Here is a 27,665-nt window from a genome sequence, read left to right as displayed (position 1 = left end):
TTTATTGGAAGTGGTGCTGGTTTTTCGTTTATGAGACTGATATCAAGTCTCCTTTTAAGACGCAGTTAAGGAAGAGTAATGCATAGGTAGGGCACAGAAGAGGCAAGAATTGTGTAGGCATCTGTGGATGACTGAAGATTAGGAAACTGCTCTAAGCAAGACTGAGTGTTGAAATCAGGGCAGTGGCAATAGGATTGAGCCGAGGGACTGGGTAAGTTATTAGGTCGGCGGAGTAGACGTAGTGCTGAGTAGAGGTAGAGGACTCTGGGATGCTGTCCTGGGTCCTGGCCGGGTGACGGTACAGGACAGTGCTGTTCACCAAGATGGGGGAGACAGAGGAGAGGCACATTTTTCATTTCTCTTACTAGTGGAGAATCAGGTTCAAATGTTAAGTAGAATAGACACAAAGTCAAAACTTGCATGTTTTTTACAATCATCTGAAGAAGATACAGATTTAGTATGATAAAATAAGGTTTATGTATAAAATGCAAGTGTATTTTGGGTAATGAGCTAAAGTATAGGAAAGTGAGTGAAAATAGTTTCCTTAATGGAAATTCACTAATGACCCATTTTACCGTGTTGTAGTACTCGAAACGCTTGCATAACACTTTGTATGAAGTAGGTGCCCAATAGGAATTTGTTAAATTGAGTCAAAAAATAAAATCACTCTTCTGTTACTGTGCCCTGTAATGTTTGCTACTAATGTCTGTTTTCTAAAGCAGGATTTTTCTGTCTCTTTAATCTTCTGGGATTCTTTGATTAGCAGGGTTGCAAAACTCAACTTTATAAAAAAAATTTTTTTAGAACGATAGGGTGCCTACAGCCAGTGACTTGATTATTTTTTACAATTTATCATCGAAGAGCAGCTTTTTAGGATTTAATTAAATACTTATATTTAGGGCCTATTATAATGAGCTAAATCAAGATTTAACCACTACCTTTACATTTTTGTAGAATGGCTTTAAGTGTCATTGTATGTCCGAATCTCATCAGAGACAACTGTTGCTGGCTTCAGAAAATCCTCAGCAGTTTATGGATTATTTTTCAGAGTAAGTAACTCAAAGCCATCCTTATATCATAAGCTTTATTCAGTTGGACATTTAATAGATGCTTAATATTTAATATATTGGAAGCTCTGTTTATTCCTTACGTATTAATGTGATAGCTGTATTATCTTTGTGCTCAGTTTTTGTTTTGACAGTTTATCATTGTGTGGAATTGTTAAAAAAGTGTGTCTCACAAATCAGTCTTTCTTCCATTCACTTCAAACATATGAAAAACCATTGCTCAGTCTAAAACAATTGTGGCTAAGAGCACACGTCTGGAGTCAGACTGCTTGTCATTAAGTCCTTCAGAGCTGGGCTTCTCCACTCAGGAGCTGTGTGACTTTGGGTGAACTTATACAGTTTCTCTGTGCTTTAGTTCCCTCATCTGTAGGTTTTGTACCTTTCAAGTATTGTCTTTCCTTCATAGGGTTTATGCGAAGATTAAATGAGTTAATACTTTGAAAGTGTTTAGAAGAGTGGTCAGTACTCGATTAATATTAGCTGTTAATTATTATTATTACAATTAATATTTAGTCTTGCCTCCATCCCTTTCTTTCTTTCCAGCGTTTTAGACCTTTTGGTATTAAACCCCAAAGACTTTTGTTTATGTGGGTTATAGCTTGTAAATTAGGGATTAAAACTGAGACATTAAAAAAAATTTATTCATTTAAAATCACAATATAAGCCTATTACAGTTAAAATAACATTTTTACATGAAAATTAACTATATTTTCCAACACACAAAAAGCACACAAAAAAATAAGAGTGGTGGTGTTTTACATTTTTGCAAATCTCTTCAGTGTCTGTCTTCATAGAACACAGTTGTATTCTCACATCTGCTTCTACCTTCATTCTCTTCTGAAATGTTGCTTGGTTGAAATACATAGAGAAAGTCCAGCTTTTACATAGATGTGTAGTTGGAAGCAGGAGGAGTATTTTAATAGCCTTTTCACATAATTTTGGCTATTCTTCTATGATACTACATTGAAACACAATGGCGTGGTAGTTTCTTAAAGATTAGTTGCAATGTGGAATCAGAAACCATGTAGCAAACCTTTTCTTTTTTTTTTTTGTGATACTTGGGCTTCCCACTGTTGTGGCCTCTCCCGTTGCGGAGCACAGGCTCCGGACGCGCAGGCCCAGCGGCCATGGCTCACGGGCCCAGCCGCTCCACGGCATGTGGGATCTTCCCGGACCGGGGCACGAACCCGTGTCCCCTGTATTGGCAGGCGGACTCCCAACCATTGTGCCACCAGGGAAGCCCCTAGCAAACCTTTTGTACTCTATGACGTTAAAATCCATGTGATCTTTTACTTGAAGTGGATCTTGTACCCATGTATGGTTTTGTAACATCACACATCAGTCATTTGGAAAATATTGCTTCATTGAGTTACACAGGTATTCTGAAATTCTGAACGGTGATACATTTTATTATGCAATATCATAAAATCATATTCACTAATGTCAACTCAGTGCTGTCAGAAACATCTTTAAGTATTGGGAAGTATGTCAGACTCATGGTGGCGGATACTAGTTTACCAGAATTCACATTTTTTGCTTGAAAGCTCAAATTTTATCATTGGCAACAAATACTGTCAGTTGTTTTTCTTGACCTGACAGGCTCACTTTGTTTATTTTTGAGAAAATATCTACTGAATACTTAATTTGAAATAACTATTGTCTATATGTCTGTCATTTCTCAAATATCAAGTGATACTTTCATGTCTCTGTGCCAGATGGGAACATCCTTCTCTTTCTCTTCACCTGTAAACGTCTTGGTCAGAATGTATATCTTATTCACCTATGTTTATCTGTCACTTAACATAGTGTGCTCAGCTCAGAGGGACACATTAAGTGCCAACTTCATGTTTTATTATCAATAGAATGGGATAATTATGCCACATTCAGTAGCACTGAGACTCCATGAAGAATCCGCTCCAAACATGTGTGGTCACTTTTGCTGTGCCACCTTTACCAAGACAAAAAGTTCCAACTCCAACTTGACTTTTAACTTTAATTCTTGAAAGCTGTAATCTTTCAGGATTTTTCCCTTGTTCAGTTTTTAAAAGTTCGGAACAGATATTAATGTAAATGTTTTATATATCATGTGCTCATGCAAACTGTATGATGGCTTAAATTTCAGGAAGGTGATGCTATGTATTTGTAGAAATCACCTTAATGCTTTCCCTCCCTGCTTTATTAGGGAATTCCGAAATGACTTCCTAGAACTTCTCAGGAGACGCTTTGGTAAGTATCTTAAGTCTTGTGCACATAATGACTTTATAATCTCATAATCTGCTCAGGGTCAGCAGTGTCCTAATTTCTTCTTAGGAACCAAGAGGGTTCACAACAACATCGTTTACAATGAGTACATCAGCCACCGAGAGCATATCCACATGAACGCCACGCAGTGGGAGACGCTGACAGATTTTACTAAGTGGCTGGGCAGAGAAGGTAAGAACAAGACATGATGTGAACAGTTGTTATATGGCTGTGCTGCAGGGAGGGAGAGAATGATCATATTTTCTGTGTAAATTTATGAAAAAGAGGATGAGTAGGGCAATTAGAAACTGGCAGAGAGGAGCATAATCTTCCAGGATTGATTTTGTGCGCTGCAGGTGTGTAAGAGCGTCTGGAGTGATTCTTTTCAACAGTGCAAAGGTACATCACTGAAGCATCCACTCGTTAGGTTAAGGACCAGTACCCATCCTCTTCCACTTTTCCCACTACATTCGTTGCACTTTTGGAAACTTTTGTTACCCCTTCTTAAGGCAGTTTTTAAATTTGCTGCCTCTTTTTCCATTTCTAATAGGGTGGAAAGTTCAGGAAAAGAACAGAGAAAGAAATTTTGTATCAGGGTATTAGTTATTGAGTGTGTTTCTTTATTCCATTTTGGGGAAGATTTCTGCTTGGTTAAGTTAGAATATCCTGTACTCAGTGGATGTTAAGTACTTAGAGACAGTTGAATAATTGCTAAGCAAGATAATGCTTTTTTTTAATGTTTTCCTTGTTTAAATGTGTTGCCTCAACGTAGTCAAAAATCAAAATAATATTTCTTTTCTCTTTAAAGAGATAAAATATTCCAATTAAAGTCTAAATGTCACTAACTGTAAATATGGAAAATTCACGTGCTGTATGAATTTGTGTATTTGAATGTGTTTGAATGAGTGTATTTGAATGAATGAGTAAATACTGCAGAGAGAGACCACATTTATATGTACTTTCAGCTTTGATTGTATTCAAAATTATAGTGTCCGTTACTGTTTTTTTTTTTTTTTTTAAATCCATTACTTTTTTTAAGGCTTGTGCAAAGTGGACGAAACACCAAAAGGCTGGTATATTCAGTATATAGATAGGGACCCTGAGACGATCCGCCGGCAGCTGGAACTAGAGAAGAAGAAGAAGCAGGACCTTGATGATGAAGAAAAAACTGCCAAATTTATTCAAGAACAAGTGAGAAGAGGTCTGGAGGGGAGAGAGCAGGTGGGCATCATCAAGAGAGGCAATAGACAAAGGTCTGAAGAAGCAAAATCGCTTGTTTGTTTAAGCCTTGAACGAGTTTTGTAGGAGAAAGGGCATAGCCAAGTATAAAAGTCCAGGCTGTGGAGTTGAGACAAACCTGGGTCCATTCCTGACTTACTGACTTCACAAGTTTGTGTAATTATGGAATCTTCTAAACCTCAGTTTCCTCATCTCTAAAATAGAGTCAGTACCTAGTGGCAAAGACATAAACAGAGCGTTTCAACTGATTATAATTAATGCAGCGCTGGGGATGAACACAGTGTGTGAGAACACAGAGGGCTGGCACTTGCTCCAGCCTGGGGAGGACCTAGAATATTTGGAGGTAGCTACATCCCCTAGGCTGAGGAGTCTTGAGGAATTAATGGGTAAAATCCAGGTAGATGGGGAAGGGAAAGCATGATAAAGTTGGTTCAGGTGTTAGAATAACTAGATCAAGGCATTTATTCCAACAGACATTTATTGGTCACCTCCTGTGTGCCAGGCGTTCTTCTAGGCACTGGGGATACAGCCAGTGGACCAAAGATAAAAATCCCTGCCCTCAAGGAGCTTACATACTAGAAGTTGTGTGTGAGCAGGAAAATACAGCCTAGTGTGTATATGTGAAACTACTAGCCATTTAGTATTTTTAAAAACTTTTTATTGTGGTGTAGCACACATGAAGTGAAGTGGATGATGTGCATTAATCTTAAGGTTACAGCTCGATGAACGTTCACATATGTATGTGTCTTTAGATGGATGGATGGATGGAGCAATAGATAGGTAGTCCATGTGGCCACCACTCAGATCAAGATATGGAACATTTCTAGTATCCTAGAAGGTTCCCTCATGCCCATTCCCAATTAATATTCCTTGTCCTCTAAGAAGAAAGCACTGTTCTGATATACTATTGATTGTTGGTTAGTTTAGTCTGCCCTTGGACTTTGTAGGAATGGAATCATCCAGTTCTCTCTGCGTCTGGCTTCCTTAGCTCACCATAATGTTCTGTATGTGTAGTTCGTGTACATCCTTTCCTATCAGTGCTTCACTCTTTTTTTTGATTGATGTATTTCATTTTACGAATATAATACAATTTATTTATCCATTCTCCTGTTGAGAAGCATGTGGCTCGTTTCCAGTTTTTAGCTATTATGAATACAGCTGCTCTGATCATTGTTGAGCACATGTTGTATAAGCCGTTGAGTACAGAGTGATGCAGGAAGTAGCAGGCGATGAGAATTAAGATATCAGTGAGGATCACTTTGTGAATCAACTTTTGTACCATGTTGATTGAACTCTTTGATAAGTGAGAGAGTGAGTGTGTGTTACGTTACTTACATTAACATGCATATTGTCACACAATCTTTTAGAAGTTTTCTACATTAAATTAAAACAGGAACAGTGCTTAAACTGCTGTAAATGTGAAATTTAAACTCCTTAAGACCGAAAGCTTTTTATTCTCTTGCTTTTTAAAAATTTAAATCTTCATTTTCAATAGAGAAAATATTATAACTTCCTATCGTGGAAATCACAAAGTATTCACATCTTGTACTGAGGAAAGAGGTTTACTTTTTGGAATAACATTATTGCTCTGTAACATTTTAGCTTAATATTGCTAAAACCTTCAAGTTAATTGTACTTTTCTGGTGTAAACAGTATCTTTACCCAAAAAGCAGGGGAAATTCTATTGATCAGTGCTTCCTCATTCTACATTTAAACTTATCAATTTTTTCAAAGTAAGATCATGTTCTTTTGTGTTCCTTTGTGAAATCCTATATGGACATTACCTAACAAAATATTTTAGCTAGATCTCAAGGTCATCCTTCTTATTTATCAGTAGTAACAACAATTAACATTTATCAAACACTATGGCAGGCACTATGCTAAGTGTTTTATTTATATTATCCTAATTAACCCTTATCATAACTCTAAACATGTAGGTTATCCCTACTTTAAAGATGTAATGATTGAGCCTTCAGGGAGATGATGAGATTGACCGAGATGACAAGGCTCATAGGTGGCAGAGGAGGCTTTTATACATAGTCTTCTTCGAGTCAGTCTTAGACCCTTAATCATTACACAAAAGCGTACTACAAAAGAGAAAGGTTTTGCTGTTTAAAGTAATCCTCTAGCTAAGATTCCTAGAGTTTATTGCTTTATGTTGCTGTTTCCTGCTTAAATTGTAATAGAAATAAAAATGTAGGTAAACTTCTGCAGTTCGGTACAGAAAAGCTACTTTTTTCCCCCCGTAGAATAATTCTTTATTGGAGAATATTTGCAATACATATAATTTCTTAATTAGTATCTTAACCATTTTAGGTAGCAAGTCATAATTAAGGACTATTGAATATTGATGGTAAATGCAGTTGTGAACCAAACCTTCAAACTTTTTTTTTTTTTAAAGGAAGTCCCTGTTTTTACGGAATTAAGCAGAGAAAATGATGAAGAAAAAGGTAGTTTTACTTTTCTTTCTTCCTTTTTTAATATGGATGCTTTTGTATTGGCTCTGCCAAAAACTAGCAACATGTTTGGGAGCAAGAGGTGTTATCTGTCTGGATTATTCTCCTCAGTAAAATGAAAAGGTGATAACAATGAATTGGATGGAATGCCTACAGCAACAAGTAACCAGACTGAGTAAAATGAGCCTAAACAATAAGGAAATACCTTGCCATACCAAGAGTCCCAGAGGTAGGATGGTTCCGGATGCCACACTATCAGTAGCTGGACACAAGGTGGCTGCCGGCAGTCCAGCCATCATATGCAGACCCAGTATTGTCCAGAAGAAGACGGAGAGCATCTCTGTCCTTTGGAGTCCCCTGTGAGCAAGGAAACTTTTCCTAGAAGACCTTCTTCCCACCAGCAGACTTCCTTTTGAATGTCATTGACCAGACTGTATCACATGTCCACCTCAAAAATAGTCACTTGGAAAGGGAGTGGAATTATTTTCATTGGTTTAGACCAAAGAGCCTTACTAATCACCTCCCATAGGTCCCACCCCCTAGTCCCATCACCTTGGGCATTAGGTTTTCAGCATTTGGATTTAGGAGGGGACAGAAACCTTCAGACCGTAGCGTCCTCCAAGCCATACGTGAGTGGTATGGACACCCAAACAAAATTGGATTCCTGTTACCAAGGGGAGAGGGGCAGTGGAGTGGGGAAGTGGCCAAGGCTGTCTGCTACATCATGTGATGGTCTTTCCCAGCTCTGTAAGCATCAGTCCAGTATATTTTACAGGAGTTTATGATCTCTGGGTAGGAGCATTCCAGCTCTCATGTATTCAAAATGTCCATGAATTTCTACATAGCTGCATTGTGATATTTATTATAATTTTCATTATAATTTTGTTTTATTATATCTGATGTTTTATTATAATTTTCCTGAAATATATATGGAATACCAATTCTTTTCTTCCAGTTACATTTAATTTGAATAAAGGAGCGTGTAGTTCAGGAGGAGCATCTTCCAAATCAAGGTGAGCTATGTGAACAGGTATCTTAGAACCTGAAAATTTTGATGAAATGTTGATTACTACATTTTAAAAGGTGCAGAACTGTGAATTATTTTTTTCTGGTTTTTATTTTCATCTCTTTTTCCTTTTTGTTTAGTGATTGTTTTGTTTTGTTTTATTTTCTTAGGAACTGGTTTTTTTCTTATTTGCCTATGATGAGCTGATTATATCTTTTAAGGAAAAGCTCATTTTCATTAAATGCTTCACATGGTAAACATTAGCTTCTCCCTGAAAGCTTCTCCACTTAAAGGTTCTTTCTGTGCTATGGCAATACTATTCAGTTTTCTGTCATAGCCCACTATCAAGTTTGTTAACTGGAGTACACACTTCTTGTTTTACCTGCTCTATTATGATCTTCTGAGAACAGAGACTAACTTATTCAACTATCTCCTTAGCACCTAGTAGAATATAAGTGCATTAGTAGACACTCAGTAATAATTGCCTTCCCTTCTAGATGGTGCGGTACTGAGCAAGACTTGACCAGCCTTTTCTATAAAGAGCCACATAGTAAATATTTTAGACTTTGTTGGCCATGTGTCTTTGTCATCACTTAACTCTGCTCTCAGAGCGAGGATGCAGCCATAGATGATACATAAGTGAATGAGCTTGGCTGTGTTCCAATAAAATCTTATTTATAAAAACAGGCAGCAGACTGGATCTGGCCCTCAACTGCAATTTTTCAAGCCCTGGTATGGCACGTAGTCAGGTATTTATATCTACTTTTCATGTTCTCTTCTCTTGCAGTTCTCATATATTCTTTCACCGAATATCTGTGCAGTACTTATGATGTGCAGTGCATTCAGTTTGGTTATGGAGGTGAAAAGATAAATCAGACAGGATATTCAGAAGGGCACTGTATATTCAGTATCTACTGGAATTTAGTTTTAAGCTGGGTGATTTGCTGTTTTACTTAATATTCCACATGGTGCTTATTTAACCTAACTCAGTTTTTTGTTGGTGGGAGTTTTTTTTCTTTTTGGTTTACAGGCTAGTGGTTATTTGCACGACTAAATAAGTGTCTAGGAGAATTGAAGGAGATGGGCAGTCTGAGTCAGCAGTGCCTAACTGCTTCAGGATGACTTGCCAACTGTCTTAACTTTGATCAAAGTGTTTCAGTAGTAACATCTATATTAGATATCATGAAGAAATTGGTTAATTGGGTTCTATATATGGTACATTTGAAAAGAAAATTTCTTTTCAAAATATTGCTGTGATGTGACCAGAAAGACAGACTGCAGTATATCTTAACACATGCCATATAGTTTTGGACCCTTATGTGTTTCTGTTTTCCTTTATTAGTTGTTATTCCTAAGTGTAGATGAATGCTGAGATTGGTCCCACTGGGCCCCAAATTGATCGCCCTTATGTTAGTTTTCTATGGCTGCTGTAACAAGTTACCACAAACTAGTTGGCTTGAAACAGCAGAAATTGATTCTGTCTCTGGAGGCCAGAGTTCTGAAATCAGTATCCTTGAGCCAAAATCAAGGTGTCTGCAGGCCTGTGCTCCCCCCAGAGTCTCTGGGGAGAATCTGTTACTCACCTCTTCCGGCTTCTGGTGGCTGCAGGCATTCCTGGGCTTTGGGTTGCATCCCTTCAGATTTATCTCTGCTCTATCTTCACATCACCTTCCCCTCTGTGTGTCATCCCCCTCTGCTTCCCTCTTTTTTTAAAAATTTATTTTTTAATTTTATTTTTATTTATTTATTTATTTATTTGGTTGGTTGGTTGGTTGTGTTGGGTCTTCGTTGCTGCGCGTGGGCTTTCTCTAGTTGTATCGAGCGGGGGCTACTCTTCGTTGCAGTGCGCGGTCTTCTCATTGCAGTGGCTTCTCTTGTTGCGAAGCTTGGGCTTTAGGCGCGTGGGGTTCAGTAGTTGTGGCTCGCGGGCTCTAGAGCACAGGCTCAGTAGTTGTGGCTCACGGGCTTATTTGCTCCACAGCGTGTGGGATCTTCCTGGACCAGGGATCGAACCCATGTCCCCTGCATTGGCAGGCGGATTCTTAACCACTGCACCACCAGGGAAGTCCCTGCTTCCCTCTTAAAGGATGCATGTGGTTGCAGTTAAAGCCCACCCAGATAATCCAGAATAATCTCATTTTAAAATCTTTAATTTAATCCCATTTGTAAAGACCCTTTTTCCAAATAAGGTGACATTTGTAGATTCCAAGGATGAGGACCTGATAGCTTTGGGGGTCTGCTATTCAACCTATTACATCCCTATGCCAAACTGTGATTTAGTAAAAACATTAGTTCTATTTGACCAAGTTCTGTGACTTCAGTCTCAACTGTCTATAATAATGTGAAAATAGTGTTGCAGATAATACAATGGAGAGACTATCTAAGTTTTCTTTTTCTGAAATTATGGTGTATTTTTTTAGAGGTTGGGATTTATTTTCCTGTTGATTTATATCTCTTATATATTTAAAACCCAGAATTAACTAAGTTATCTAGATATCAAAAATGGATAATTTAGGCTGTGTGAGGCACAAAGATAAGCCCTGCTTCCCCATTGCTGGAACAAAGGTTACTCAGTTCTCACTTCTGTTTTTCCTTTGGGCTTCCCTGTCTCTTTTTTTTTTTTTAACATCTTTATTGAATATAATTGCTTTACAATGTTGTGTTGGTTTCTGCTGTATAACGAAGTGAATCAGCTGTATGTATACATATATCCCCATATTCCCTCCCTCTTGCACCTCCCTCCCACCTTCCCTATCCCACCCCTCTAGGTGGTCACAAAGCACCGAGCTGATCTCCCTGTGCTATGTGGCTGCTTCCCACTAGCTATGTATTTTACATTTGGCAGTATGTATATGTCCATGCCACTCTCACTTTGTCCCAGCTTACCCTTGCCCCTCCCTGTGTCCTCAAGTCCATTCTCTACGTCTCTGTCTTTATTCCTGTCCTGCCCCTAGGTTTTTCAGAACCATTTTTTTTTAGATGACATATATATGTGTTAGCATACGGTGTTTCTTTTTCTCTTTCTGACCTACTTCACTCTGTAGGACAGACTCTAGGTCCATCCACCTCACTACAAATAACTCAGTTTCGTTTCTTTTTATGGCTGAGTAATATTCCATGGTATATATGTGCCACATCTTCTTTATCCATTCATCTGTCGATGGACACTTAGCATGCTTCCACATCCTGGCTGTTGTAAATAGTGCTGCAGTGAACATTGTGGTACATGACTCTTTTTGAATTATGGTTTTCTCAGGGTATATGCCCAGTAGTGGGATTGCTGGGTCATATGGTAGTTCTACTTTTAGTTTTTTAAGGAACCTACATACTGTTCTACATAGTGGCTGTATCAATTACATTCCCACCAACAGTGCAAGAGGGTTCCCTTTTCTCCACATCCTCTCCAGCATTTATTGTTTATAGATTTTTTGATGATAGCCATTCTGACCGGTGTGAGGTGATATCTCACTGTAGTTTTGATTTGCATTTCTCTAATGATTAATGATGTTGAACATCCTTTCATGTGTTTGTTGGCAATCTGTATATCTTCTTTGGAGAAATGTCTGTTTAGATCTTCTGCCCATTTTTGGATTGGGTTGGTTTTTTTTTTTGATATTGAGCTGCATGAGCTGCTTGTATATTTTGGAGATTAATCCTTTGTCAGTTGCTGCACTTGCAAATATTTTCTCCCATTCTGAGAGTTGTCTTTTCATCTTGCTGTGCAAAAGCTTTTAAGTTTCATTAGGTCCCATTTGTTTATTTTTGTTTTTATTTCCATTTCTCTAGGAGGTGGGTCAAAAAGGATCTTGCTGTGATTTATGTGATTTATGTTTTATGTAGAGTGTTCTGTGTATGTTTTCCTCTAAGAGTTTTATAGTGTCTGGCCTTACATTTAGGTCTTTAGTCCATTTTGAGTTTATTTTTGTGTATGGTGTTAGGGAGTGTTCTAATTTCATTCTTTTACATGTAGCTGTCCAGTTTTCCCAGCACCACTTATTAAAGAGACTGTCTTTTTTTTATTGTATATTCCTGCCTCCTTTATCAAAGGTAAGGTGACCATATGTGTGTGGGTTTATCTCTGGGCTTTCTATCCTGTTCCATTGATCTATACTTCTGTTTCTGTGCCAGTACCATACTGCCTTGATTACTGTAGATTTGTAGTATAGTCTGAAGTCAGGGAGCCTGATTCCTCCAGCTCCATTTTTCTTTCCCAAGATTTCTCTGGCTATTCGGGGTCTTTTGTGTTTCCATTATAAATTGTGAAATTTTTTGTTCTAGTTCTGGGAAAATGGCATTGGTAGTTTGATAGGGATTGCATTGAATCTGTAGATTGTTTTGGGTAGTATAGTCATTTTCCCAATGTTGATTCTTCCAGTCCAAGAACATGGTATATCTCTCCATCTGTTTGTATCATCTTTAATTTCTTTCACCAGTGTCTTATAGTTTTCTGCATACAGGTCTTTTGCCTCCTTAGGTAGGTTTATTCCTAGGTATTTTATTCTTTTTGTTGCAATGGTAAATGGGAGTGTTTCTGTAATTTCTCTTTCAGATTTTTCATCATTAGTGTATAGGAATGCAAGGGATTGCTGTGCATTAATTTTGTATCCTGCTCCTTTACCAAATTCATTGATTAGCTCTAGTAGTTTTCTGGTAGCATCTTTAGGATTCTCTGTGTATAGTATTATGTCATCTGCAAACAGTGACAGTTTTACTTCTTCTTTTCTGATTTGGATTCCTTTTATTTCTTTTTCTTCTCTGATTGCTGTGGCTAAAACTTCCAAAACTAAGTTGAATAGTAGCAGTGAGAGTGGGCAACCTTGTCTTGTTCCTGATCTTAGAGGAAATGGTTTCAGTTTTTCACCATTGAGAATGATGTTGGCTATGGGTTTGTCATATATGGCGTTTATTATGTTGAGGTAAGTTCCCTCTATGCCTACTTTCTGGAGAGTTTTGATCATAAATGGGTGTTGAATTTTGTCAAAAGCTTTTTCTGCATCTATTGAGATGATCATATGGTTTTTCTCCTTCAGTTTATTAATATGGTGTATCACATTGATTCATTTGTGTATATTGAAGAATCCTTGCATTCCTGGGATAAACGCCACTTGATCATGCTGTATGATCCTTTTAATGTGCTGTTGGTTTCTGTTTCCTAGTATTTTGTTGAGGATTTTTGCATCTGTATTCATCAGTGATATTGGCCTGTAGTTTTCTTTTTTTGTGACATCTTTGGTTTTGGTATCAGGGTGATGGTGGCCTCATAGAATGAGTTTGGCAGTGTTCCTCCCTCTGCTATATTTTGGAAGAGTCTGAGAAGGATAAGTGTTAGCTCTTCTCTAAATCTTTGATAGAATTTGCCTGTGAAGCCATGTGGTCCTGGGCTTTTGTCTTTTGGAAGATTTTTAATCACAATTTCAATTTAAGTGCTTGTGATTGGTCTGTTTATATTTTCTATTTATTCCTGGTTCAGTCTCAGAAGGTTGTGCTTTTCTAAGAATTTGTTCATTTCTTCCAGGTTGTCCATTTTATTGGCATATAGTTGCTTGCAGTAAGCTCTCATGATCCTTTGCATTTCTGCAGTGTCAGTTGTTACTTCTCCTTTTTCATTTCTAATTCTGTTGATTTTAGTCTTCTCCCTTCTTTCCTTGAAGAGTCTGGCTGATGGTTTATCAATTTTGTTTATCTTCTCAAAGAACCAGCTTTTAGTTTTATTGATCTTTGTGATTGTTTCCATCATATCTTTTTCATTTATTTCTGATCCGATCTTTATGATTTCTTTCCTTCTGCTAACCTTGGGGGTTTTTTGTTTTTCTTTCTCTAATTGCTTTAGGTGTAAGGTTAGGTTGTTTATTTGAGGTTTTTCTTGTTTCTCGAGATAGGATTGTGTTGCTGTAAACTTCCCTCTTAGAACTGCTTTTGCTGCATCCCATAGTTTTGGGATGTTGTGTTTTCATTGTCATTTGTTTCTAGGTATTTTTTGATTTCCTCTTTGATTTCTTCAGTGATCTCTTGGTTATTTAGTAGTGTATTGTTTAGCCTCCATGTGTTTGTATTTTTTACAGGTTTTTTTCCTGTTATTGATATCTAGTCTCATAGTATTGTGGTTTGAAAAGATACCTGATACGATTTCAATTTTCTTAAGTTTACCAAGGCTTGATTTGTGACCCAAGATATGATCTATCCTGGAGAATGTTCCATGAGCACTTGAGAAAAAAGTGTATTCTTTTGTTTTTGGATAAAATGTCCTATAAATATTAGTTAAGTCCATCTTGTTTAATGTGTCATTTAAAGCTTGTGTTTCCTTATTTATTTTCATTTTGGATGATCTGTCCATTGGTGAAGATGGGGTGTTATAGTCCCCTACTATTATTGTGCTACTGTTGATTTCCCCTTTTATGGCTGTTAGAATTTGCCTTATGTATTGAGGTGCTCCTATGTTGGGTGCATAAATATTTACCATTGTTATATCTTCTTCTTTGGTTGATCCCTTGATCATTATGTAATGTTCTTCTTTGCCTCTTGTAATAGTCTTTATTTTAAAGTCTGTTTTTTCTGATATGAGAATTGCTACTCCAGCTTTCTTTTGATTTCCATTTGCATGGAATATCTTTTTCTCTCCCCTCACTTTCAGTCTGTATGTGTCCCTAGGTCTGAAGTGGGCCTCTTGTAGACAGCATATATATTGGTGTTGTTTTTGTATCCATTCAGCCAGCCTATGTCTTTTGGTTGGAGCATTTAATCCATTTACATTTAAGGTAGTTATCAGTATGTATGTTCCTATTACCATTTTCTTAATTGTTTTGGGGGTTTTTTTGTAGGTATTTTCCTTCTCTTGTGTTTCCTGCCTAAAGAAGTTCCTTTAACACTTGTTTTAAAGCTGGTTTGGTGGTGCTGAATTCTCTTAGCTTTTGCTTGTCTGTAGAGGTTTTAATTTCTCTGTCAAATGTAAATGAGATCCTTGCTGGGTAGAGTAATCTTGGTTGTAGGTTATTCTCTCTCATCACTTCAAATATGTCCTGCCACTCCCTTCTGGCCTGCAGAGTTTCTGCTGAAAAATCAGCTGTTGACCTTATGGGGATTCCCTTGTATGTTATTTGTTGCTTTTCCCTTGCTGCTTTTAATATTTTTTCTTTGTATTTAATTTTTGATAGTTTGATTAATATGTGTCTTGGCGTGTTTCTCCTTGGACTTATCCTGTGTGAGACTCTGCACTTCCTGGACTTGATTATTTCCTTTCCCATATTAGGGAAGTTTTCAACTATAATCTCTTCATATATTTTCTCAGTCCCTTTCTTTTTCTCTTCTTCTTCTGGGACCCCTATAATTCAAATGTTGGTGTGTTTAATATTGTCCCAGAGGTCTCTGAGACTGTCCTCAATTCGTTTCATTCTTTTTTCTTTATTCTGCTCTGCAGTAGTTATTTCCACTATTTTATCTTCCTGGTCAGTTATCCCTTTTTCTGCCTCAGTTATTTTGCTATTGATTCCTTGTAAAGAATTTTTAATTTCCTTTATTGGGTTGTTCATCATTGTCTGTTTGCTCTTTAGTTCTTCTAGTTCCTTGTTAAACATTTCTTGTATTTTCTCCATTCTATTTCAAAGATTTTGGATCATCTTTACTATGAGTAGTCTGAATTCTTATTCAGGTAGACTGCCTATTTCCTCTTCATTTGTTTCATCTGGTGGTTTTTACCTTGCTCCTTCATCTGCTGCATATTTCTGTGTCTTCTCTTTTTGCTCACCTTACTGTGTTTGGGTCTCCTTTTCACAGGCTGCAGATTAGTAGTTCCCGTTGTTTTTGGTGTCTGCCCGCAGTGGGGAAGGTTGGCTCAGTGGCTCGTGTAGGCTTCCTGGTGGAGGCGACTGGTTCCTGTGTACTGGTGGATGAGGCTGGATCTTGTCTTTTGGTGGGCAGGACTGTATCCGGTGGTGTGTTTTGAGGTGTCTGTGAACTTATTATGATTTTAGGCAGCCTCTCTGATAATGGGTGGGGTTGTGTTCCTGTGTTTCTAGTTGTTTGGCATGGGGTGTCCAGCACTGGAGCTTGCGGGTCGTTGAGTTGAGCTGGGTCTTAGCGTTGAGACGGAGATCTCTGGGAGAGCTCTCGCCTATAGAGATTACATGGGGCCGGGAGGTCTCTGGTGGACCAAAGTCCTGAACTCGGCTCTCCTACCTCAGAGGCTCAGGCCTGACACCCAGCCGGGACACCAAGACCCTGTCAGCCACACACTGTCTTTGGTTTTCCATCTCCAGGCACAGCCTGGCCTCCACACACCTCCGTGTCTCCAGGAAGACTTGGCACTGGGCCCGGTCTGACAGGTAACTAATGAAGATTCCAGCTGTGTTCATACACATGAATAACACTGCCTGGGCCACAACTCATCAGCTCAGTAACTCCACTTCGGTGTGGCTTCCCTGTCTCTTAATTGCACACATGCTCACTCCAGTTACTGAAAGCAGAATCCTAGGGCTGTTCTAGAAGCCTTCCGTTTCATTTCCAGTCTGTTACTGTTCATTTCCTGCCTTGATTTTAACCTCATTTGACCCTGTCTCAATCTCTCACCTTTCTACTAGAATCTTTTTTTGGGCTGGAGGGGCATTATTGGTACAGCAGCTGGTGTAAGATTATCATACAAAGCAAAGCTGGAAACAAATTGCCTATTTTCTTTTTTTTTTTTTTTCGGTATGTGAGCCTCTCACTGTTGTGGCCTCTCCCGTTGCGGAGCACAGGCTCCGGACCCACAGGTTCAGCAGCCATGGCTCATGGGCCTAGCAGCTCCGCGACATGTGGGATCTTCCCGGACTGAGGCACGAACCCGTGTCCCCTGCATCGGCAGGTGGACTCTCAACTACTGTGCCACCAGAAAAGCCCTCAAATTTTATCATTTGTATAATTTTTGTTTTTCTAGAATATTCTTTTCAACGAGGTATTCAAATTTATTATCCGTTTTATTAATCTTTTAGAATACTGTCCTTCATCATGTCTCATCAACATTCTTTATATTTTTCATTTATTCATTTTAGCTCTAAGAGATTCTTTTCTAAAATTTAATTAATTTTTGGCTGTGTTGGATCTTCATTGCTGTGCGCGGGGGCTACTCTTCGTTGTGGTGCGTGGGCTTCTCATTGTGGTGGCTTCTCTTGTTGTGGAGCATGGGCTCTAGGTGTGCAGGCTTCCGTAGTTGTGGCACGCCGGCTCAGTAGTTGTGGTGCATGGGCTCAGTTGCTCCGCGGCACATGGGATCTTCCCGGACCAGGGATTGAACCCGTGTTCCCTATGTTGGCAGGCAGATTCTTAACCACTCTGCCACCAGAGAAGTCCCTCTAAGAGATTCTTGATATCACAAGCAGAAAGGATCTTTCTGAACGTCAAATCTTACCATGTCTTTCTCTTGTTAAAGACTTTCAGCAATTTAAGCCGTCGTCTATATGATAACCTCTAGTTACGTTTACAGGCGTACCACCTGCCATCTGCACCGCGGCTCTGCTAAGCCATTTGTCTCCTACGCACTCTGTGGTCTCACCCTCGCTTGCATCTACTGCTCTCTCTCCGTGCAGTGCCCTCCGTATCTGTTCTCCCACTACATCATGAGATCCTGATGGGCTGTTCTGTTCATCTTTTTATTCCCGATGATTCTCACATTTTAATCATTTAGTAATGCTGAATACATTTGCTAAATAGAAAACTTTATTTTTCCTATTCAGTTTAGTTTTCTTGTGTGGTGAAATATACATAACATAAGATGGTCCATTTTAACCATTTTTAAGTATACAATTCAGTGGCATTAAGTAGATTCACGTTGTTGTGCAACCATCGCCGGTATCCATCTCCAGATCTTTTCATCATCCAAAACTGGAACTCTGAGCCCACTAAAAAATAACTCCCCACGACCCGTCCCCTTAGCCCCCGGTTACCTCTGTTCTACTCTTCCGTCTTTATGAATTTGACTACCTCATTTGAGTGGAATCATACCGTGTTTGTCCTTTTGTGTCTGGCTTCTTTCACTTAGCATAAGCTCTTCGGGGTTTATCCATGTTGTGGCATGGATCAGAATTTCGTTCCTTTTTAATCTGAATAATACCCCACTGTATATATAGACCACAGTTTGTTTATCCATTCATCTGTCAGTGAACATTTGAGTTGTTTTTACCTTTTGGCTCTTGTGATTAATGCTCTTCCGAACATCGGTGTACAGATACCTGTTCAAGTCCCTGCTTTCAATTCCTTTGGGTATTTACCTGGAAGTGGAATTGCTGGATTGTATGGTAATTCTGTGTTTAACTTTTAAAAGGTTTTCCACAGCAGCTGCAGTATTTTACATTCCCACCAGCAATTACACAAGGGTTCCAGTTTCTCCACATCCTTGCCAGTGCTTGTTATTTTCTGTAATTTTTTATAATAGCAATTCTAATGAGTGTGGGTAGTATTTCATTGTGGTTTTGATTTGCAGTTTCCGAATGATTAGCGATGTTAAGCATCTTTTCATGTGCTTTCTGGCCATTTATAGATCTTTGGAGAATTGTCTATTGTCCATTTTTAAATTGGGTTAAATTTCCAAGCTGAAACAAATACCAAAATATTGAGTAATTTATAGATGTGTTTGACGACTCACTGTTGATAAAATTTGAGGAATCATGGAGAATGTGAGAAGACACAGAAAGCAGAAAAATAAGCAAATGTTTTTTCTAAAAGTGGAGAAAAATCTTCAGAACACAATAGTAGCTAGCTTTTCCTAGTGATTATAGTAGGAAATAGGTGGTTTATGAACATGTAAGGAAGAAGTAATTACTAGACCCGAAAATAGCCACGTAATCCTTCTGCTGGGATTATTAGTGCCTATTATATAGACATATTGTGGTTGTTTATGATCTGGAATTATTGCTAAATTCGGTGGATTCCTAGCTCAAAGTACATTTAACTCTAAAGCATATTTATTTTGAGTAGCACGTTGAAGAGTTTATCTTTATTTGGACTTAATCTGTTCACAACCAATGTATATTATTTACAGTTGTCACAAACCTTAGAACTTAAAAATATGACAGAGGATTGAATTATGGGACAAAACCTAGTAAGTGAAATATCGCAAGGGTAAATTTAAAGCCTTCCAGTTAGATAAAGAGAGAATGGCTTCCATGAAGACAGGGTGTGGGAGTCCTGACCTGCAGCCTCCCCATATAAGAAGCAGGGATTTCAGTTGACTGCAGGCTCCACTGGGAGTCCTTACAGTCATCCGGCTGCCAATAGAGCTAATGCTGCCTTTAATTGCCTAAAGGAAAAGGTCCAAAGAGTGGAAAATATTAACTCTACTGTATTTTCTATCAATCACACTTTTTTTCTTGTTTCCATGGTAGCTTTGTGCAAATATGTGTTCTTTGTATTTTACAAGAATGACAAATTAAATAATTAAACTGATAATATTCAGTGAGTCAGCAAATATTAATGGAGCATCTATTTTATCTGAGTCACAAGATAGTTACTGCTACTTTACAGGGGGGAAAAAATATATATATATATATGTGGATATATATATTCTCTCCCCTACTGTGAGAGAGGAGTCATATATACAAATGATTACATACCAGGTGGAGTGGGATGCCTGCCCCAAAGTGCTATGGCGGTTCAAAAACAACAAATTCCAAGAAGCCTCATGAAGAATGGATCTTAAAGAAGTTCAACAAACGGAGATAAATGGAGAGACTATTTTAGGTATAAAAGAGGCATGTGCAGATTTGCAAAAGCTTGAAGCACAGGGCATGGCTCAGTCAATAGCAGATTGTTCAGAATGACCAGTATACGTAATAAATCAGGGATGGCATTCTGGGGCCTGTGGTGACAATTTTATGATGACACTCAGAAATGTAGAATGTACACTGACGACGTTAGGCAATTGGGAACGATAAAAAAAATTTTAATTGGATGTTGAGATCTTTGCTTTAAAGAAATAGAACTGATAACAATGTGCTGGACTTCTACCAGCTGTTTTACAAACATCTCACTTAATCCTGCCGGTCGAGCTAGAGTTGGGTCACATTACTACCCCCGTTTATATGTGAGGAAATGAGGCTTAGAAAAGTTAATTGCTCAAGGTCCCAGCAGAAGTAGGATCAAACCCTGGTGGCCCCAACCCTGAAGCCAATGCTGTCACCCGTCACTCAGCCACACTGATAGAGTGGCACTAGCTGAAGGTGGGGGGACAGGAAGGGTTCCATTTTCTCATGGTGCTCCTGGTCCTGTAAGTGATAGACACGCCCTTTGTAGTTTTGACTAATCTGTTGGAAGCTAACCATATAACAGATTTCTTCTGTGTTGTTCCTTCTGCACATTATATAAAGCCTGCGTCTCTGCACAGTTTTTGTTAACAGCACGGTTCCTCTTCCCATCAGTTCTTTGGGACCAAGTGCTCTGAAGACAGTAGGGAACGCAGCATCGGTGAAACGGAAGGAATCTTCCCAGAGCTCAGCTCAGTCAAAAGAAAAGAAGAAGAAGAAATCTGCACTCGATGAAATCATGGAGGTACGCTTTATGAAGTGCTTGTCAACTCTAGCTGTTAGGGGAAGGATGTGATTCCAACCAAGGAAAGTTAAATAGTTTCACCAATTATGAGATTAATATAAAGTGAGAAAAATGTGCTCATACCAGGTTAGGAAAAAAGAGCGTAGGTGTAGTTCCATCTGAATGAGGCTGGAACCTCCTTAGATAGGTTTATTTTCTTGCCTCAAGTGCTGTCTTCAAAACACTCCATGAAATTATGGTCAATAGAGTTAGTTTAGGAGAACCTCAGTGGTAATTGAAGCCAGAAATGAAAGCTCTGCTCACCTTTGGTGGCTTCGTGAAATTGGCATCCTCCATGGATGCCCCCACCAACCTGGGCTCTCCTGTTGCCTCTGACTTCCACTTACCACCTCCTACCCGGGAGAGAAAGCTCTGACATTATTTTTTTTTTTTTTCGCGGTACGCGGGCCTCTCACTGTTGTGGCCTCTCCCACTGCGGAGCACAGCCTCCGGATGCGCAGGCTCAGTGGCCATGGCTCACGGGCCCAGCCGCTCCGCGGCATGTGGGATCTTCCCAGACCGGGGCACGAACCCATGTCCCCTGCATCGGCAGGCGGACTCTCAACCACTGCGCCACCAGGGAAGCCCTCTGACATATTTTTAATGTGATTTAACCTGATGGCCAAGTTTATATGATGAATCAGTGAAAACCTATGATTACCTAGATCTAGGGCTATACTTTTGCTCTAAATTTACCTGAGATTCTAGAGCCGTTCTGCAGAAGGTTCTTAATATATTCCTAAGTATTCCTTTCTCCCTTCCAACACATCACCTTCCCTTATCAATAAATTTATGAAATAAGTAGAAAAGGCGAAGAGAAAGAATAAATGGGTACAAGAAGATAACGTTTTTCCCTGTAACATCATTTCCTCTGGTCTCCTCATTCCTTTTCTTCATTTGTCAAGGGATGGGAGTAACTGTTTGGTCTTCCCTGTTACTGAGTCCTCACACAATGCAGGACAGTTAGAAAAGCTTAAAGTATAATATAACGTGTGTACGCTGTGAGATGTAGTCATTCGATCATTCAGCAGATACTGAGTTGCTGTTACGTGCTGGGCATCATGTGAGCTCCTGCATGTGTAGAGTAGGGAGAAAAACACAGTCCCTGCATGTCATAGAACTTTCACCCTAGTGAAGGAGGCATTCCATGACCAAGTGAACCAGTGGATAAGTAATTACAAAATGCTATGTGCTGAGGAGGTCTGAGGGCAGGGAGTGGGGAGATAGCTTGTTCCCCCACTAGGGCAGGGGAGATCTCTAGCTCAGCATCCAAAGGGAAGATCCAGGTGGCTAGAGCATGGTAAGCACAAGAGTGGTGGCATTTGAGGTTGGAGAGAGAAACAGGGGCAACACCACAGAGGTCTTATAAGCCATTTTGAATCTAATTCAAAGTAAAATGGAAAGCCAGATCTACCTGCTTAGAATATAACCATGCCAAGTTTAGAATATTTTTTGTTCATATTGGAAAGTTGGAGGAATTAAGATGAGGTTTTGAATCAACCAAAGAGCGACATTGTTCAGTCCCTTAGAAAGTAGGTACTTAGGGTTAACTGAGCAGTTGAGAAAGAAAAAGTTGTGAGATACAGCCAGGTCAGCTGGTCAGCACGTTTTCCTTTTGGTCACCTTTTCATTTACTTCTCTCCTGGTTGTGTTTTTCTTCCCCTCCATTCACAGGCTTTATTATCCTTATCAAACAGGGAAGCTCCTCTTTGCCATCAATCTGTATACCCAACTATGCTGTGCTGAATTGGTCTGTAAGAGTTATGTTTTTGCCCCCTGAAAACATCGCCTGTTTTCCAGCGCATGACAGTCCAGGGGAGGAAGCAGGGATAGGGCAGAGTAATGCTGGCAGGTGGCGTTGCAGTATTGACTCAATAGAGGTTGTTTACGTTTATCTTCTTGGTCAGTTGATTTGCCTATCACTTATTTTCCTAAATCCAGGTTGCTTTTTTTTTCAATCAAAAACTAATTGCAAAAAAAGGTTTGTGTTTATCAGAGATTGCAAATTATATCGATCTTCTGTGAAGTGTGTTTTATGGTGTTCTTTTGCTAAAAGGAATGTTATTTGAAATAAATTGAGGATTTTAAAGAGGTAATTTTATGAATGTCTCATGCGTCCTCCAGATTGAAGAGGAGAAGAAAAGAGCTGCCCGAACAGATTACTGGCTCCAGCCTGTACGTATCCCGCTGGGGCTTCTTACTTCTAAATGTGCTTTTAAGCAAATGATTTAAATAGCATTTGGTATAAATGACTAAATTTCTTAAATATCTGTAAATTCTGTAGATAGATTTATAACTTTAATGACTTGTCTTTGCATCTACTCTGTAAGTATTTGTTATATTGTTATTAGAGGGTTACTTCATGTTCATGGACCAGTAATGTTTCTTGAGTTTAATGCCAAATTTGTGTATGGACAAATTTGAATTTAAGCCTGGAATTATTTTCAGTTTTTGCTATAAGAATACCCAGTTAGGTACTTTGTTGTAAAAACAGCTTTTTTTTTTCTTTAACATCTTTATTGGCGTATAATTGCTTTACAATGGTGTGTTAGTTTCTGCTTTATAACAAAGTGAATCAGCTATACATATACATATATCCCCATATCTCCTCCCTCTTGCGTCTCCCTCCCACCCTCCCTATCCCACCCCTCTAGGTGGTCACAAAGCACCGAGCTGATCTCCCTGTGCTATGCCGCTGCTTCCCACTAGCTATCTATTTTACATTTGGTAGTATGTATATGTCCATGCCACTCTCTCACTTTGTCCCAGCTTACCCTTCTTCCTCCCCATGTCCCCAAGTCCATTCTCTAGTAGGTCTGTGTCTTTATTCCCATCCTGCCCCTAGGTTCTTCATAACCAATTTTTTTTTTTTTTAGATTCCATATATATGTGTTAGCATACGGTATTTATTTTTCTCTTTCTGACTTACTTCACTCTGTATGACAGACTCTAGGTCCATCCACCTCACTACAAATAACTCAATTTCGTTTCTTTTTATGGCTGAGTAATATTCCATTATATATACGTGCCACATCTTCTTTATCCATTCATCTGTTGATGGACACTTAGGTTGCTTCCATGTCCTGGCTATTGTAAATAGAGCTGCAATGAACATTGTGGTACCTGACTCTTTTTGAATTATGGTTTTCTCAGGGTATATGCCCAGTAGTGGGATTGCTGGGTCATATGGTAGTTCTATTTTTAGTTTTTTTAAGGAACCTCCATACTGTTCTCCATAGTGGCTGTATCAATTTACATACCCACCAGCAGTGCAACAGGGTTCCCTTTTCTAAAAACACGTTTTAATTATATAAGTTCAAGGAAAGATTTGTTTTTTATTGCTTTTTTATTATTGCTTCTTCTGTCTTTTTTCGTTTTTTCTTAATCTAATTTACTAAAGTCTTTAAAAAAATTTTTTTATTGAAGGAAAGATTCTTTAAATTCTGTAGTGCTTTCCAGTTTTCAAAAGTTTCACACACATGATTTCATGTAAGCCCATAATAACTTTTTTTTCCCTCATCCCTTTATTGCCCCTCTCCACTTCCCTCTCCCCATTGGTAACCACTAATTTGTTCTCTATATTTGTGAGTCTGCTTCTTTTTTGTTGTATTCACTAGTTTGTTGTATTTTTTAGATTCCACATATAAATGATGTCATAGTTTTTATCTTTCTGTGACTTATTTCACTTTATTTCTTGTTCTTTTAAGATAACAATTGCATAATAATTTTTAAACATTTCAGTACTTTAAATATTTTTTATTTATTGCTGCTCGGTTTTGAACTTACTGGAATATGAAGTTTTCATAAAACCTTCAGGGTATCTTAGTTATCCTTAAGGGAGCTGGCTTGATCAATAACACAAGAGTGAAAAGTAATTATTTGGGTAATTTCTGATTTGAAAATTTCTGATTTATTATTATTATTAATAATGATCTTGAAGATCAAAAAGCATAAAGTTCTAATTTAAATCTTCATAGTTATTCCCTCACTAGCTTAAAAATAATTTTGTTTCCATGTCTTAGTTTATGTTCTTATACAATGGGAAACATTTGCCTGGTGACCACATGAAAGATCATGAAATAAGTTATGTAAAATGAAAATCCTTGCTGTATTAAATAGAAAATAAGTACTTCATAAACCAGACAGAGAAAGACAAATATCATATGATATTGCTTATATGTGGAATCTAAAAAAAAAAAGATACAAATGAGCTTCTTTACAAAACAGAAATAGACCCACTGACATGGAAAACAAACTTATGGTTACCAAAGGGGAGAGGCAGGGGGTAGGGAGGGGATAAATTAGGAGTTTGGGATTATCAGTTACACACTATTATGTATAAAACAGAACCAACAAGGACCTACGGTATAGCACAGGGAACTATACTCAATATTTTTTAATAACCTATAAGGGAAAAGAATCTGAAAAAGAATAGATAAACATATACATATAACCGAATCACTGTGGTGTACACCTGAAACTAACACAACATTGTAAATCAACTATACTTCAATTAAAAAAAAGAAAAGAAAAACTATTAAAAAAAAGTGCTTCATATGAATTATTTCAGTTATTCTCATATCAGCCCTACAAGGTAATTACTGTTATTATTCCCTTTTGATAGGTGAGACAACTGAGGTATAGATTATTTGAGTAATTCCCCCAAGGTCATTTAGAAAGTGGTGAGCTAGGATTTCCCTGGCAGTCAGGTTCACTAGGTTGTACTCTGCCCTAATAAACAGTACTTCCTGGGATGCATTAGTCTCCCTGACTTCCGTCTCTGAGTAGAAGTCTGGGTGAAGATTAGAAAAGGAAGGACCTAGAGAGAGGTAACCATCTATGAATTATTTTGTTTGCTTTCCCTGTCCGAGTAGCTAGCATTTGATATTAATAGTTTCATATATTGTTTATGAAAGTGTAATCAAGAATTTTGCTTAGAGCAGTAGTTCTTAACCAGAGCACAATTCAAAAAAATTTAGACCATTTCTTTCCAAGATATATATGCTTCAATACTACCACTATCCAGTCTCCTGGGGTGAAATGGCTATTTTCACTAACCGCCTAGGTGATTCTCATGTTTAGAATCACCTTTGTTCAGAACCATTGGTTTAAAGGAAAAAGAAAACAAACCAAAAGCAAAAAAAAAAAAAAAGCATTTTTAGTTAGTCCAAAAGTTCTCTTCCCATTGACAATACTTTTTTTTTTTAAGATTTTTTTTTTTAATGTGGACCATTTTTAAAGTCTTTATTGCACTCCTTACAATATTGCTTCTGTTTTACGCCCTGGTTTTTTGGCCACAAGGCATGTGGGATCTTACTTCCCCAACCAGGAATTGAACCCACACCCCCTGCATTGGAAGGCGAAGTCTTTAACCACTGGACCGCCAGGGAAGTCCCTGCATTGACAATACTTTTAATAAAATTTTATTTTCAGTTTGATAATCTTCTAGTATAGTAAATTATTCAGATTTTCTTCCTAGCTCCTCTTGGAGAATGTTACATTAAAAGTGAAGATCAGGGCTTCCCTGGTGGCGCAGTGGTTGAGAGTCTGCCTGCCGATGCAGGGGACACGGGTTCGTGCCCCAGTCTGGGAAGATCCCACATGCCGCGGAGCGCCTGGGCCCGTGAGCCATGGCTGCTGAGCCTGCGCGTCCAGAGCCCGTGCTCCGCAACGGGAGAGGCCACAACAGTGAGACGCCCGCGTATCGCAAAAAAAAAAAAAAGGGAAGATCAGCCAACAGGGATCCAGTGACTCAGTGTGTGTCTCATTTTGAAACGGGCAGTATGTGTGTTAAAATAACCAGCAGCCCACAGAGATGGATTGGAGAGCTTTAGTTTTTAAACTCAGAAAAGAAAGTTTTGACAGATGTGCTATGAGCAAGTGTCAATAGTACAATGAAGTAATGAATTATGTTTGAATTATAAGTGTGTGTACCCATGAAGGCCTTTGAGAAATTTAGCCCAGAAATCAGAGAAACTGTTGGTATTATATGGCTTCATTGAGAAAGTCTTAATAGAATACTGACTTAAGAATAAAAACATTCAAGCCTTCTCTTAAACATATTTTTCTGCTGTTAAATATTCTCCCCCAAAGTCCTTACTAGGTTTTTGTTAATGTAATGTTTAGCCTGGCTTATTGAAGTACTTGTGACCATCTAGTACTTCTGCTGTATCCACTTGAAGTAGCAAATACAGAATTGCTGTAGTGAATATGGAATTAAGTCAAGTGATTTAATTTTTATCGTCAGCCATTAGCCAATTGAAATCAGGAAAACAATGATAAAGAAGCAAACTCAGAATGCATTAATATGAAATAAACTCAGATTTCTCTCCCGTTGAGAACTAGATGCTCAGAAGAGCGATGCTTTTAGCTAGAGCTAGTCTGGAGGAGTCCAGTCTTACCAAAAATCCAGAGCAACATCGTGAGAAAAGAGCATTGTGGAAAGTGTTGTGCTTTAGCTCAAAGCCTCCGTTGCTTGCAGTTCCCAGTGAGACTCCTGCTCTCTTGAGTTTTTTTGTCAGCGGTGAATGTCAACATATAACATCCTTGGCATTTTTTCTTCCTTGAATGGAGAGAAAGAAAGAAACTCTCTATGAAAGACCTGGATTAATAGAGTTGAGATTGGTGGATGAAAGTCCTAGATTTCAGGAAATCTTCACTATGGAAATCAGCCATGAGATACGCGGTTTTTCCTGTTGGTAACCAACTGTGTTGAATAAAAAGAGACAGAAGGAATGAAAGATTACTAAGGAAATGTTCTGCCATCGTTGGGAAGACTTCCGTCTCCAAAATGTCTTATTTAGCAAAGCAGTTAACATTTTACTATGATTTTTGGTGAAAATGTTTAAAATGAAGGATCAAAAGAGGAAAGATAATTTATATCATTCCTTCCATCTTTATTTTTTTCTTATTTTCCAGGAAATTGTAGTGAAAATTATAACCAAAAAACTTGGAGAGAAATATCATAAGAAAAAGGGGATTGTTAAGGTAAGAACATGGAGTTATGATGGAATTTGGTGAAGGAGCTAGCATGTGGCTGAGTAAAGCCATTTTGATTCTCCTTAAAAATCAAGTCCTAGTAACAGAAGCAGTGTGTCTAAGGTT

The 27,665-nt window shown here is 38.4% G+C and overlaps 1 protein-coding gene across 1 annotated transcript in view; it reads left to right on the top strand.

Annotated features, from left to right (window-relative positions):
• Positions 1-27,665, top strand: part of KIN (Kin17 DNA and RNA binding protein) — a 36,938-nt gene that overhangs the window by 2,936 nt on the left and 6,337 nt on the right. Inside the window, exons 2-10 of the mRNA XM_082647499.1 lie at positions 955-1,049; positions 3,250-3,293; positions 3,378-3,500; positions 4,348-4,529; positions 6,949-6,997; positions 7,959-8,016; positions 20,393-20,522; positions 22,686-22,736; positions 27,480-27,548. Coding sequence (XP_082503625.1) covers positions 955-1,049; positions 3,250-3,293; positions 3,378-3,500; positions 4,348-4,529; positions 6,949-6,997; positions 7,959-8,016; positions 20,393-20,522; positions 22,686-22,736; positions 27,480-27,548 — 801 coding nt within the window. The remainder of the gene's footprint in view (positions 1-954; positions 1,050-3,249; positions 3,294-3,377; positions 3,501-4,347; positions 4,530-6,948; positions 6,998-7,958; positions 8,017-20,392; positions 20,523-22,685; positions 22,737-27,479; positions 27,549-27,665) is intronic.

This window comes from Grampus griseus (genome assembly GCF_964374135.1).
Source record: "Grampus griseus genome assembly, chromosome: 2".
In the NCBI taxonomy this organism is placed as follows: Eukaryota; Metazoa; Chordata; class Mammalia; order Artiodactyla; family Delphinidae; genus Grampus; species Grampus griseus.
This window is presented reverse-complemented; position numbering and strand designations above follow the sequence as displayed.